At 39.0% G+C, this 12,048-nt stretch overlaps 1 protein-coding gene across 1 annotated transcript; it reads right to left on the bottom strand.

The window, feature by feature from the left end:
- Positions 1 to 4,836: 4,836 nt before the first annotated feature.
- LOC145479938 (uncharacterized) lies at positions 4,837 to 10,165 on the bottom strand. Its single transcript, XM_081458414.1, has 6 exons — positions 9,226 to 10,165; positions 8,654 to 8,725; positions 7,258 to 7,329; positions 6,020 to 6,091; positions 5,734 to 5,805; positions 4,837 to 4,912 (listed from the first exon to the last, which is right to left on the bottom strand). The coding sequence occupies exons 1-6, from the start codon at positions 9,258 to 9,260 to the stop codon at positions 4,837 to 4,839; spliced, it is 399 nt and encodes a 132-aa protein (XP_081314540.1). The 5' UTR covers positions 9,261 to 10,165.
- Between the last annotated feature and the right edge of the window lie 1,883 nt (positions 10,166 to 12,048).

Raw genomic sequence — 12,048 nt, 5'->3', positions numbered from 1 at the left:
TATAAAGTTAAAACACCCGGAATAACTCTGATATAACCAAAAATGACAAGGTTATATGAGAATAAATTATCCCTAGCAACGGCTTAACAAGATCAGTTAATGGACCTTAAGGGGAAGATTGGCATCATGAACAATTGATTTAAACATTGGAGACCAATCAGACCAGTCTAAAGGATCACCATCAAACCTGTTTAGACGTAGTTTAGGAAGAGCGTCACGAATAGACTGACCGCAAAACAGGAGTTTCTGGTTGTTTGTACTTGTTAAAGCTGATGGCTGTGCTTGTAAATCTCCAATCCATCAGTGATAAGACGGCAATGTTTCTTTAGGATTGGCAGTCCTTGAACTCTGACGGACTGCTGACTTTGGCTACTGAAATGATGATCAGGATTTAACAGCTTCTGCAGTGACTTTGGTTGATAATACAGTTCCATGATCGATTCACTTCTGCTTCATGGAAAAGACCAGTTACAGGTTTAGGAATTATGGGTAAGTGTCGTACCAGAGCAGTTGATGGAGCAAGTTCCAAAGATTCATCCGCAAAATCAAGCAATGGATTAGGCAGAGCTTTAGGGTCATGATCTTCATTTTGCGCCTTTTCAAATATTGCTGCTTCTGCTACGAGGCGTGCAGCCTCGTCCTTGGCTTCCTGTGCCTCTTCTTTATTTAGCCTTGAATTTGAGCCTTTCAGCTTCGTCTTGAACAAGTTCAATCTTTCTTTTAACCTCCGGTTCCTTGTCGAACTCCTGCATTCTTCGATGTTCCTCCAAGGCAAGCTGCTTTGTCATTTTTACCCCAATTTCGGATCCTGTCCTAGTAGAAGTTTTGCTTAAGCTTGATTTAACCGAGCTTGATCAGCTAGAACTTTCCTCTTCTCTTTCGTCAAGGTGCCCGTTAGCCTCCAATTGAGCTTCTTGAACTCTTTCGTGCTGTTCCTCGTACCAATCTAAACTGGTTTCGTGTTCGTTCTCTGGTATTACAGAGACGAGTTCATCATCAAGGTCTTACGCTTCCATGACATATACTTGCAGATTGTTCACATAGCTTCAATAATAGCTTTCCGTCCGTATTGTTTAATGGTTGATTCTAATTTCTTGAGAGTGTTAGTTATTCTTCTTTTGACCGCAGCACGTTTGTTTTTTAAACTCATAATTCTCGTACTCACTGTTTGGGTTGTGCGAGCTGAATCCAAAGGGCGTCCGCCATCGGCGGTCCCCTTCGGTCAAATTCATACCAAATTACTAAATTCCACACCACTTCTGCGATTCGCTCGTTCTATCTCGCTTCCAAGGATCAGAAAAATGTTGCCGATACTTCAATTCAACAACATTTGTAGTTTTTTGACCATAATTTATTCCACACGTTCAGCCAGTTTTGACAAAGCCAAATTTCTACAGGACGAAAGCCATGTGCTTACATCCGGGTTACAAAGACTATAACTTAGTTCTTCATATCATGGCTACGTAATGTCAAATCCGATTAAAGATAGAAAACTACAGTTCTGTGGCGGTAACAATTTCTCCATGCAGTCGTGGTACGTGTTAACTTCTGTTCAGTTCTTATATTCACTTGCATTATTCACCATCAATATCAATTACGTTCTCACAACGTGACCAGCTCCCCGTTGCCACCGATATCGCAAACGTCATCTGTTCGAATCCCATTCAAGCCTGATTTTTTTTATTCAGGCTTTCATTTCACAACTGCTTAACTTGTGTATATAACTGCGATGATCATTCATATCGTAACATATTTCTTCGTAGTTCAAATATATGATCTCGCGTACATTCCCTTGCATTCTATATATTGAGTGTACTAAAAACACAAATACTTTCTTAAAGAGGTAAGGCTAATACTCACAACAGCATTAAACGTGGAACATGCTTGAAATTCGCAATAGACACACTCCTAAGCTGGTTGTCAAATATGTTTCTGAGGGAAATGAAGAATAATTGCAATCAAGGTGGCTGGCAACAGTCTCCAGCACTTTTCCAACAGCTATACTTTGACGGAACATTAATATCACAGTTTATCAAGTGAAACTATTTTACTAATATCACATAAAGAGATTATTTGCTAGGCAAATAGAATTTTTATGTCTTTCTTCCCAGGAAATTTGGTTTATTTTAAAGGTGCAATATTGAAGGTACGTGTGTTGATTCTTGTGCAACAGTAATTGTTATGTAAAGCATACCACACGTGCGGGGGCCTGGACAAGGAGGTTTGTTTTCTTCATTGTATTGAACCCCCCGCTCGTGATGTCAGGATACGTGGCCTGGTTACAAAGCATCGGTCATTCATTCATTCATTCATTCTTGCTTCTCGCTGGATGACACGTTCGTTTTCAGGTCCCACCTCCTCCCCTTGTCCTGTCCGCTTTGTTTCGTTGTGTCAATTTTTAGGATAGTTTAGTAGGCGTTTTTGTGCCCTCACCTTTACTGGGGCTCAACACAATTTCTATAGCCAATTGTTTTTGTAATTAATTCAAAAAATTTGTATGATTAAATCGGCTTTGGGTCTTTGCCCTTAGCCATTTTACTCTATCTGGAATTGCCTGTCTTCATTTTAGTGCCCAGTAAACGAGCGCAGTTATGCAGCCCACTAGATTTTTAGTCCCTAGGCTGGGAAGGAAGGAAAGGCATAAATGCCCAGCCATTGGTGAACTAATGCTGGTAATTTCAAAAATTTAATATGGCACTGGACTCCATCCTCAGAATTTTTTTAACCTTGCAAAACGTTACGTCTTATCTCGAGCTAACTATATAATGAGCCTTTTCGGCGATACAGCGGCCATTTTGAATACTGTTGTTTCAAATAGCTATTATGGGACGCTGAGGGGTCAAATTAGCATGTATTTGATCTCCTGAGCATCCCATAAGAGCTATTTGAAACAACAGAATTCAAAATGGCTGCCGTATAGCCAAAAAAGTCCATTGGTCGGCAGGATGTGATAATACTGAATACAGTTTTGAGAGCCAACACTTAGTTTGTCCCTCTTATGTCAACAACCGGCGTTCCCCCACGCCAAAAAAAAAAAAATAAAAAATAAAAAAGATTATTGGGAACCTATGATATATGTTCTCGCTCGTATAGCTATATTCCTGGGTTAACGGTGCAATGGTGCTTTCTACGTTGTTAACTAAACGTCACAGCCTACACGGCCCGAGATTTCATTCTGTAACAAGCATTACAGGATATTGTTATGTCATTTACCATCAAATATATACCTACATTGACAGGAGATTCCTTACACCTTCGAAAATCCCTTCAGGCAACTCTTTGAGCTCGTTCTCCGAAAGATAACTTAAAATGAGAGAGAAATAATTACGACAGGAGGGTCACTTACACCTTCCCAATAGCTTATCGCTAAAAGTATGCATTGCTATGACTACAAAATAGGGATGGCTTACAGTGTTTCAGCCAGAAAATTTTACTCGAGGGCCAAAGTGGCCCCTGAAGTCTTTTTTAGGGGCCAAGTTTTAGGAAAGGGGAGAAAAAAATGCGTTAGAGTACGGAGGAAAATAAAGCAGTTTATTAGGATCTATGATAAAAATTGATAGTAAGTGCTTTTTGAAGTGTTTCTACTCAAAAAAGTTTCTTTTGAATTAGGTACTAGTATAAAGGACCCGTAAATTACAAGAGAACAATCTATAGGCATACACGACGTAGTCAATGATCAAGGGTTCGCAATGCGTTACAGGGCGATTTCCAGCACGGTCAGCCATTTGGAAGTTTCCCGCTGTGAGAGAATCAATACAGTAAAGGAAACGGATGGATTGACTTCTTTTCTTATGTTACATGTTTTAGAAGGAAAGATCTTTCGATATAATTTCCTAGAAGGACATTGTGTGACAAAATAACTGTTGTTGATCGTCAACGCACAGAAATGTTGTCGCCATAATGGCGACTGAGCCAGAAGTTTTGGTCGCCAAAGATGAAATGGTAATTGCATTGGCCATCGTATCGGTCGCAATTTGGAGACCTGGGATGGCTTTTAAAATACTATGCCTGTGTTAAGCGTGCAGCCTTGTACAAGAAAAGGGCCAAATTGGCCCTTTTTCGTATTTCTGGGGACCATCTCTGATTGCAACGTGGGATTCCCGCAATGGCGCGGTCTGGCGGAAACACTGCCGCCGGCTTATATGTCTGCTGACATAGCTTATCAGCAACAAAAACGACACATCCTGTAAGAAAGACATGCTTTATTTAATCTGTAATAATATCTGTCCCCCTCCTCTCTTCCGCAGTTTCCTCCATGGGAAACTAAAATAGCTACGTTTACCTACTTTTCAGTTTCTCTTAACCTCCAACGCAGATGCTCTTTGGGTTGAAAGAGAGATTGCGTGCCGAGCTCAAAAATCGCCTGCATAGGAGGCTGAGTCTCTATACAAATTTGATTTAACCAATAACGTTATAAGATGTTTATAACTAACTTTATTTGTACCAAAAAAAATGTGCACATGCAAATAGGGTGCCAGCAGGGAAGAACTTAATCTTCATACAAAGCTGACCCTCTTAATAAAATAAGCTGAACCCCCTCAGTAAACTTTTAATGTGGCGAGTAATGTAGATTACTTCCATGCTTGAACATGGAATATTTTCAAAGCAGTGAAAAACTACACAAGGGAACTCTTAAAAACACTTAAGGGGTTTACAAATAACAATGAGCACAAATAGTCTTTGACATGTCTGGTCCTGCACTTGTCAAAGAACCTTATGCATGTAAACTCAATCTTCTTTGGTAATTAAAATACCCTGGGGATCATTCAACTGCTGCTCGTCGACGAGTCAGGTTGGGCTTATTCAGATCTCAAAGTTTGCCATTAATATCTTCACTTACAGGTCATACAAACTGACCAAGCCTTGGAATTGATTAGGATGAAGCTTTTTAAGCTTATTTCGGTCCATTTTCCTGTAGAATTGTAGAGTTAGAGAGACATTTATGAAGCAGAAGCGGTTTGGTGCTACATAATAGTAAAAACTAGGAAATAACTTTTTCGCATCACAAATCTTCTGGAAAAACAATTAAAATATTTCTGGTTCTAGTTCGTCTTAAAAGGCTTTTGTTTAAAAAAGTAACTAATGACATCACTGACTGGATCAAGAGATCGGTATCATCTTATTCGTTTAAATTTTCACGTTTTTCGCGAATTGACAGATTGAGACGAAAATCGTGTCCATATATAACAGCTATAAGTTTCATTTCTATGGTTTACATAACTACAATATCTATATCGGAAACTTCTTGCTCTAGTTTTTTCCAGAAAATCTTTAGTTTAGTGGATGGGGGAAGACTAGTGTAGCCAATGTTTCCAGTGGAGAAACGAAACTTATCTTGAAGGTTCTATGGAGAATCTGGATGATAGTTAAACGTGCTTAAACTGTCCACAAGCGAATGACTGATTGCGTTTGTATCTTATCTAAAGTTTTCTGTTTGAAATACTTTAGGGAGGTAATTGATGATTCATAGCTTCCGTGGAATGTTATGAAAAAAAGAACCTATGTTGACGTACTCAGGCGAAATCTAATCGCTCTTTTTTCATTTAAGTCCACTTGAAATCGGGAATTAAGAATCTTGTGAAATATTGCGTAGCCAAAATCGCGAAATTAAGTAGGCGCCAAATTAATTACGAATAAGGTTCCTTGAAATCACAGCAATGCTCTGAAAATTGACATGAAAAAAAAAAAAAATATTGATTGCTTGAGTAACCTTAACATAATGCTTTTACTTACAGCGTCTTAAGCGCGGTGAGATTAGAAAAGATCTTTGGCGGTAACTCCTCGATTTGGTTTTCAGGCAGAAATCTACAATTTGAAAGGATAAGCTGCAACAACATGTTATAACATGAACAGAGATCAAGAGTATTCATGATACTGTGAAAAACGGCTTCTCACTGTTGTATTTGAATTATGCGCACAAGATACAACTAAAACTCGTAACTATTTCTTGTAAACCAAAATGGCAAAGAAATGCATATAACGTTGCTTATATACCACTGTTAAAAAGAGTCCTACTCACAGCCTTTTAAGGGTTGCAAGAACATCAAAAAGTCCTTCTGGTAAACGTTTTAGTTTATTGCTGGATAAATTTCTAAAGGCGACAAATAGATTGATATTAAGTAGTTTTTATTCTACAATCGATCGATTGATCAATTGATCGATCGATCAATGGACTGCTGAAATAATCTTACCGTTCCCAATCCTGCTGTGGGACTGGGGAAATTGGTTCGTTATATCGACAAAATTCCCTTAGCTGTAACAACGTCAACAAAACAAATAGGGCGTGTAGGTTGCTCGCAAAGTAAGATACAAAACAGAGTTTTTGACAAGGAGGCTAATCTAATCTGCGCTAATGCAGAGCCCAGAGGTGTCGTTCACAGTTGGATATCGAGTGCAGAAATTAAGAAAAGGAAAACAAAACTGACGATTCCTATACTACTTTTAACATGAGATTGAATGAAGATACAATTTGCAAGCCATTGTTAACAAAAGACATAATTCACTCTATGAAGGAGTCCTTGTTATTTTTCTGGGGGGGAGGGGGGGCGGGTTGGAAGTGGGGGAGGGGAGGCGTTCGCTGGGCGTCTATTAGACAAGGGACGTTTATTAGAGGGAAACTTCGAATACAAATTTTACTCTTGAGAAAATGGGGCATTTATTAACTACGAGGCCTTTATTTAAGAGTGGAAGTTGATTAGATTATTCACGGTACGGTAAATATCTAATCCCACCCAACAAGAGGGACAGTGTTTCATCGGAATATCGAAACATCGAGCAGAGAGTTGAAAATACGACGCGTAGCCGAGTATTTTTGACAAAATTCGAGATATTTGGATAGCCGATAAAACACTGTCTCGAGTGTTTGATATACATTCTTAACCGAAACAAAAACTAAGGAGTAGACGGAGAAATAAAATTGTCAAACTCTATGCTAATTAAGACACGTATCCAAACCTCCTTCACGGTTGTGAGTTTTAACTGGATGGATTAATGAGTTTGAGAAGCAACGTTCCAAGCACATCAAATATAGTACAACTCTACTTGTACACTAATATAAATGCTGTAATCTTATTAGTCGAACTATCGCACACTATCAGCAATTATTTGCACTGAAATCTCGAGCAATCGAGCTAATGATCGGATTGTTAATTAGACATCCTTGAATATGTTGTTTATAAAGGGGGGGGGGGGGGATGGGAGGAAGTTGGAAAGTTTGGCAGCAATTGTTTTAAGACACTACGAAAGCCGAGAACTCACAGTTCATCCAAGTTTACTAAATCTTTAAATATAGTGGCAGGCAACTCCTGGATGTTATTGTCTTGCAACCATCTGAAAGAAAGATACAACGATATTAAGAGGGTCCTACTTAACTTCAGATTTAGAACAGTTGCTGAGGGCGATATTTAGGGGGAGCTATTTTGAAGCATTTTGCAGTGCCAAATGATGAATTTTAAATAAAGGATCGCTTGATTTGAGCAAAAAAACAAATGATTTGGCGTGCGTGAATTGTGCTAGTCACAAACCGCGCGTTAGAATTTTAAATCCATAGAACTTGGAAGGAAAAGGAAAAGTTTCGATTTCTCTCATGAATCAGAAATAACCTGGCCTTTTTTATAATCGTACGCATGGAATTACTGAGTACACGTAAAAGGGGAAAACTGCTGTAGAGGGTCTGTTTTTGCGGGTGTTCAATTTTTTACCTCATAATTTGTATCATGATGACATTGATAATTTTCGGATTTGGATGCCTCTTAAAGAGGCTGGCAACAGTTTCCAGCACCTTTCTAACAGCTTTACTTTGAAGGATGATTACTACCACTGTTTAACAAGTGATGCTACAAGTTGCAACCATCTTACTTTTCACATATTAGGTTACCATAGCAACGACATGCCCTGCTAAAAACACTCTTATATTTTAGCTTAAGCGCTTTTAACTCAAAAACGAGCTCGGTGACCCCTATTCTTTCTTATCGAATTGTGATAAGCATGATAAGATGCATCTTTTTGCAAAGTTTAAAGAAGTTCTGTGTCATGGGTTTAGAGCCACCTTATATTTTTGAAAATCCTATCAAAAGCCAAACGCCAAAAAACAGATCAGGTGGCAAATGCGGTCAAACCCAAGTTAATAAACACACTGAAATAAACTGCAGGAACAAAGGAACAACCTAAAACACCTTTAAGGTTGCAAGTTATCACATATTACTTGCCGTTTAAGAATTACAGCTGATTAAACTGCCACAGATTACGTAATTTATGCATTTCAATCTTTATTTATACTAATTATAAATAGCTTTCTCTTGAGTTAAATATGAAAGTAAAAGACTCGATATTAGAGATGTAAACTTCTATCATTACAAATTTCTGTTGATATAAATGATCGAAAAAATTGTTCAACACAAGAACAATGTTGAATTCGACAGTCAACTACCACCACTCACTCCCTCAAAACGTTGTAACGGCTTACTTATTGTACCGGAGATAACCGGTATCTTCGAAAACTTCCTATATTTAGGTAAGCCTTATGCATTCAGTCACACCTTCAGCATGAAGTTCGAACTCCTTAGTAACAAAATTTAAACTAAGTTTAAAGTAATTTAGACTTTGAATGGTACGGTGGAATACGGGTGTCTAGATTATCATAGTCTTCACTTACAGCTCTTTCAAGTTCCTCAAGCCATGAAACAATGTCTCGTTTAATCCTTGAAGCTTGTTGTTTTGCAATTGTCTGTGTCAATTAGAAACAAATATTGTAATACATGAGGATTTACACCTCATGAACATTATATTTTCCTATATCATTTTTCTAAAAAGATATACCTAATTGAATGGAAAACTGTTCTATTAGTGTTTTACTGCATTATGCCATAACTTAAAAGTTCGATTTGATAAACCCGATAACTTCTTAGTCCTTGATTGAGGTTGCTTTTTAGCAAGAATCTCAGCACAATTGAAAACGTGTTGAGTCTATCCACTTCATCCTTGGTTTCATAGACCCAAAACTTGATTAGACTGGTCTTTCTCAAACTCGATAATTTATTAAGTTTGAACAAGGTGATCATAACCATGACGGTGTTTGATCTTACCAAGCACAGATTTTTACGTAACATTTCTCCATTTTATAACACTCCAGGCACTGTTTCACCACATTTCTAGTCACCTTGAAATTTGTCTAAAAAAGTCTGCTGCCAGTCTTATTTTCAATTATTAGTGTATTTAGGGACTTACAGCTTGATGAGTTTGGTATTGTTGCTGAAAATCATGGGTGGTAAGTATTGTAACTGGTTATCACTCAGATACCTAAAAGCATCATTTTAATTGAAGTTAAGTTTATGACAATGACAAATTCATTGATAAAGATGGCAGATCCAATGTGCGGCAATTGGGATTTCAAGACAAAAACTTTCAGGTGAGGCGACATCCTCATCTGACGTTCCTTGCCTCAAATAAATGTTTTGGAGGCAATATATACCTTGTAAGCTCATTATCATTGCGAAACTATTCTTGAAGTTAAAGACGGAATGGAGATTCACTCTTCGCCCCCCTCCCCCCAACTCCATCCAGCGGAAGAAGCTCAAAACGTCCGGTCTGAACGGGACTAATGAGGTCAAGAGACGCCCATTATAGACGTTTTAAAACATTGATGTGTTTAGTAAATGGTTTGAGCCCAGGAGTATCAATAGTTCGTATGCTACGATCGTCCTGGTGAGGGTAATTCTGAACTGATGTTGGGGTCTGACGTTTCGAAAACCTGAGGGCGATTCATGTTCAGAGTCAAGTGAAAAGCGTTTGTCAAATGATTGGTGGTGTTGTAAGTCTTGCCCGTTGAAACCGCTTAGTCGGTTTAACCGTAATGGTATTGGCTAAAAGACTCGTGCCAACAGTCGCTGGTTGGTTCTAGTAACTTTCGATCCGTCCTTTGTCAGTCAAATTGAATCGTTCAGTTTGAGTTCTGTTCTTCGGCTTTTTGTTATGTCGTGAATAAGTCCTAGCAAGGTGTTGGCAGTTGTTGCTATCTGTTGAGAGGCATTTGTTTTAAGTTGGTGAACCAGCTCTCCAGTCCCAATTAATACTGTGGTCTGTCAGTTGATGATGTTCAGCAATACGATAGTTTAAATAATTTTGCGTTGCCCGTTTGTGTTCCGTCAGTTGTGTTAAGACTTCTGCCAGTCGGAACATTTGATCCTGTATGCTGCTTTACTCTGTTGCTTTATTTGTCCCTGTCATTCATGGTGGTCAGTTATTGTTTAAGTACTTTGTCTATATAAATATGTTTGAACATTAAGAAAAACGCAAAACACCAAGGGTTTTGAAAATAGTATGCCTTTACACTTCTACAGTTAGTCTCTCGATTCTTTAATGTTCATTCACAACCCTTACTGAACCGTAGAAGAATTGACGAATGGGTGGAGCCCATTCCTTTTAGTTTGTTATAAAAAGCGGTGACCTTTATACCAACAGGCATGCCATACAAGTATCAAACCAAGTTGTAATGGTAGCCTCAAAGATCGTTAACAAAAAGTTGTTACATCAATATTTTTTTCCAAGGATCTACTGAAAGTGTGGCAATCCCAGTGCGAAGCAAGAGTTTTAAATCTGCTATAGAGGAATATCGCTACAAAAGATAGCCAAAACGCGGCAATTTTATATGGGTGGACTTGAAGAGAGAGATCGTATCATAGACTTAAGAAAGAACGTTGCGTTGTAATTGTAGTATTATCATGACATTAACAGCTCTCACCGTCACGCAATAACGAAGGACTTTCGTAAGGACAAAACTGTAACATATAGAGCAACCTGACACCTCTGTAGTGTTTGGCTGTATTTGTTTGGGTGCTTATCAAAACTCTCTAAAATGAAGAATGCTTATCATCCACGCAGCTTTAGCGGCCTCCTCTATCGCTTAAACATTCAAGGAGCACAAGGCAGCCGAAGTTTCAATGGCCAAGGCTTGATTTGGTGTCCTAATCCTACCTTACAAGCTAGGCCAAAGATGGAAAAGTAGAGAATCATAGGAGGCCTAATGCAGACAGGTCCCCCAAATACCAGAGGGTAGGACTAGGAGTGACACCCCCAGTGAAATAAGTATTTCAATCTCTCTTCATAGAGATTTCAAAACAGTTCGACTGATATGGGCATTTTTTTACCTCAGAGGTAACAGATTATTATTGTTAAGCCAGAAAATACGAAAGACTCTCCTAAGAAAACCGTTGTGGAAGACACTGATCTTGTTCATATCACCTTTTACCACTCTCCAATAGTCGGAGCCGTACAGCAGAACTGGCTTGACCGTAATGTTGTATAGTCTAAGCTTCCTCCTTAGGCTGTACTGCTTCAACTTTCGTACAGGCTGGAGTCTTGAAAATGCACCGCGAGCTTTCCCAACCCTTGCTTTGATGTCCTTTTGGGCTACATTGTCCTTTGAGACAAGGCTTCCCAAGTAGCTGAATTCCTCCACCAAGCCAACTGGTTCACCATCTGCTCTAATAAGTGCATCCGGGAATTGCATTGATGCACATAACCAGGGTCATTGAGGCGTTGATGGACAAGCCTACCTGCTTCACACACCTGCTGAGCCTCGCGGTCTTCTCCCATAGGAGGCAACGAGTTGTGAAGAGAGCAGCAAGGTCATCTGCAGGGTCGAGATCTTCAAGCTGGGAAAAGAGTGTCCACTCGATGCCTCTGGTTCTATCAGCCATTGTCCTACGCATGATCCGATCAATGAGGCAACCAGAAAGAGGATACGAGAGACGACACATTTCTGTTGCACACCAGACTCCACAGAGAAGAAATCTGACAGGTTTCCATCTAGAATGACACTGCACTCGAACTGTTGGTAGAACAACCCCATTGAGTGTGACCATCTTTAGAGGAACCTCAAACAGATGGGTGTTACTGTATGCACGTGATACCTAAGCTCAAACCTTTTAATGAGTTTCGACAAAACTAATCTATAATTATTCAGTCCTAACGAGTTTGTAGCAACTAGAATTTCAGTGACATAATACCCACTAATGTACTAGTCAGAGATAATAGCGAAGACAAATCTCA

Source organism: Orbicella franksi, chromosome 2, assembly GCF_964199315.1.
Source record: "Orbicella franksi chromosome 2, jaOrbFran1.1, whole genome shotgun sequence".
NCBI classification, from domain to species: Eukaryota; Metazoa; Cnidaria; class Anthozoa; order Scleractinia; family Merulinidae; genus Orbicella; species Orbicella franksi.
The sequence above is the reverse complement of the archived record's forward strand: the minus strand, read 5'-3'. Positions and strand labels throughout refer to the sequence as shown.

What these genes read in the sequence shown, in the direction of transcription:
- LOC145479938 (XM_081458414.1), bottom strand. Translation starts at nt 9,260, where the DNA reads ATGATTTTCAGCAACAATACCAAACTCATCAAGCT. An exon ending in AATACCAAACTCATCAAGCT is followed by an intron (nt 8,726 to 9,225) that starts GTAAGTCCCTAA and finishes TAATTGACACAG; the next exon opens with ACAATTGCAAAACAACAAGC. An exon ending in TTAGTAAACTTGGATGAACT is followed by an intron (nt 6,092 to 7,257) that starts GTGAGTTCTCGG and finishes TGTCGCCTTTAG; the next exon opens with AAATTTATCCAGCAATAAAC.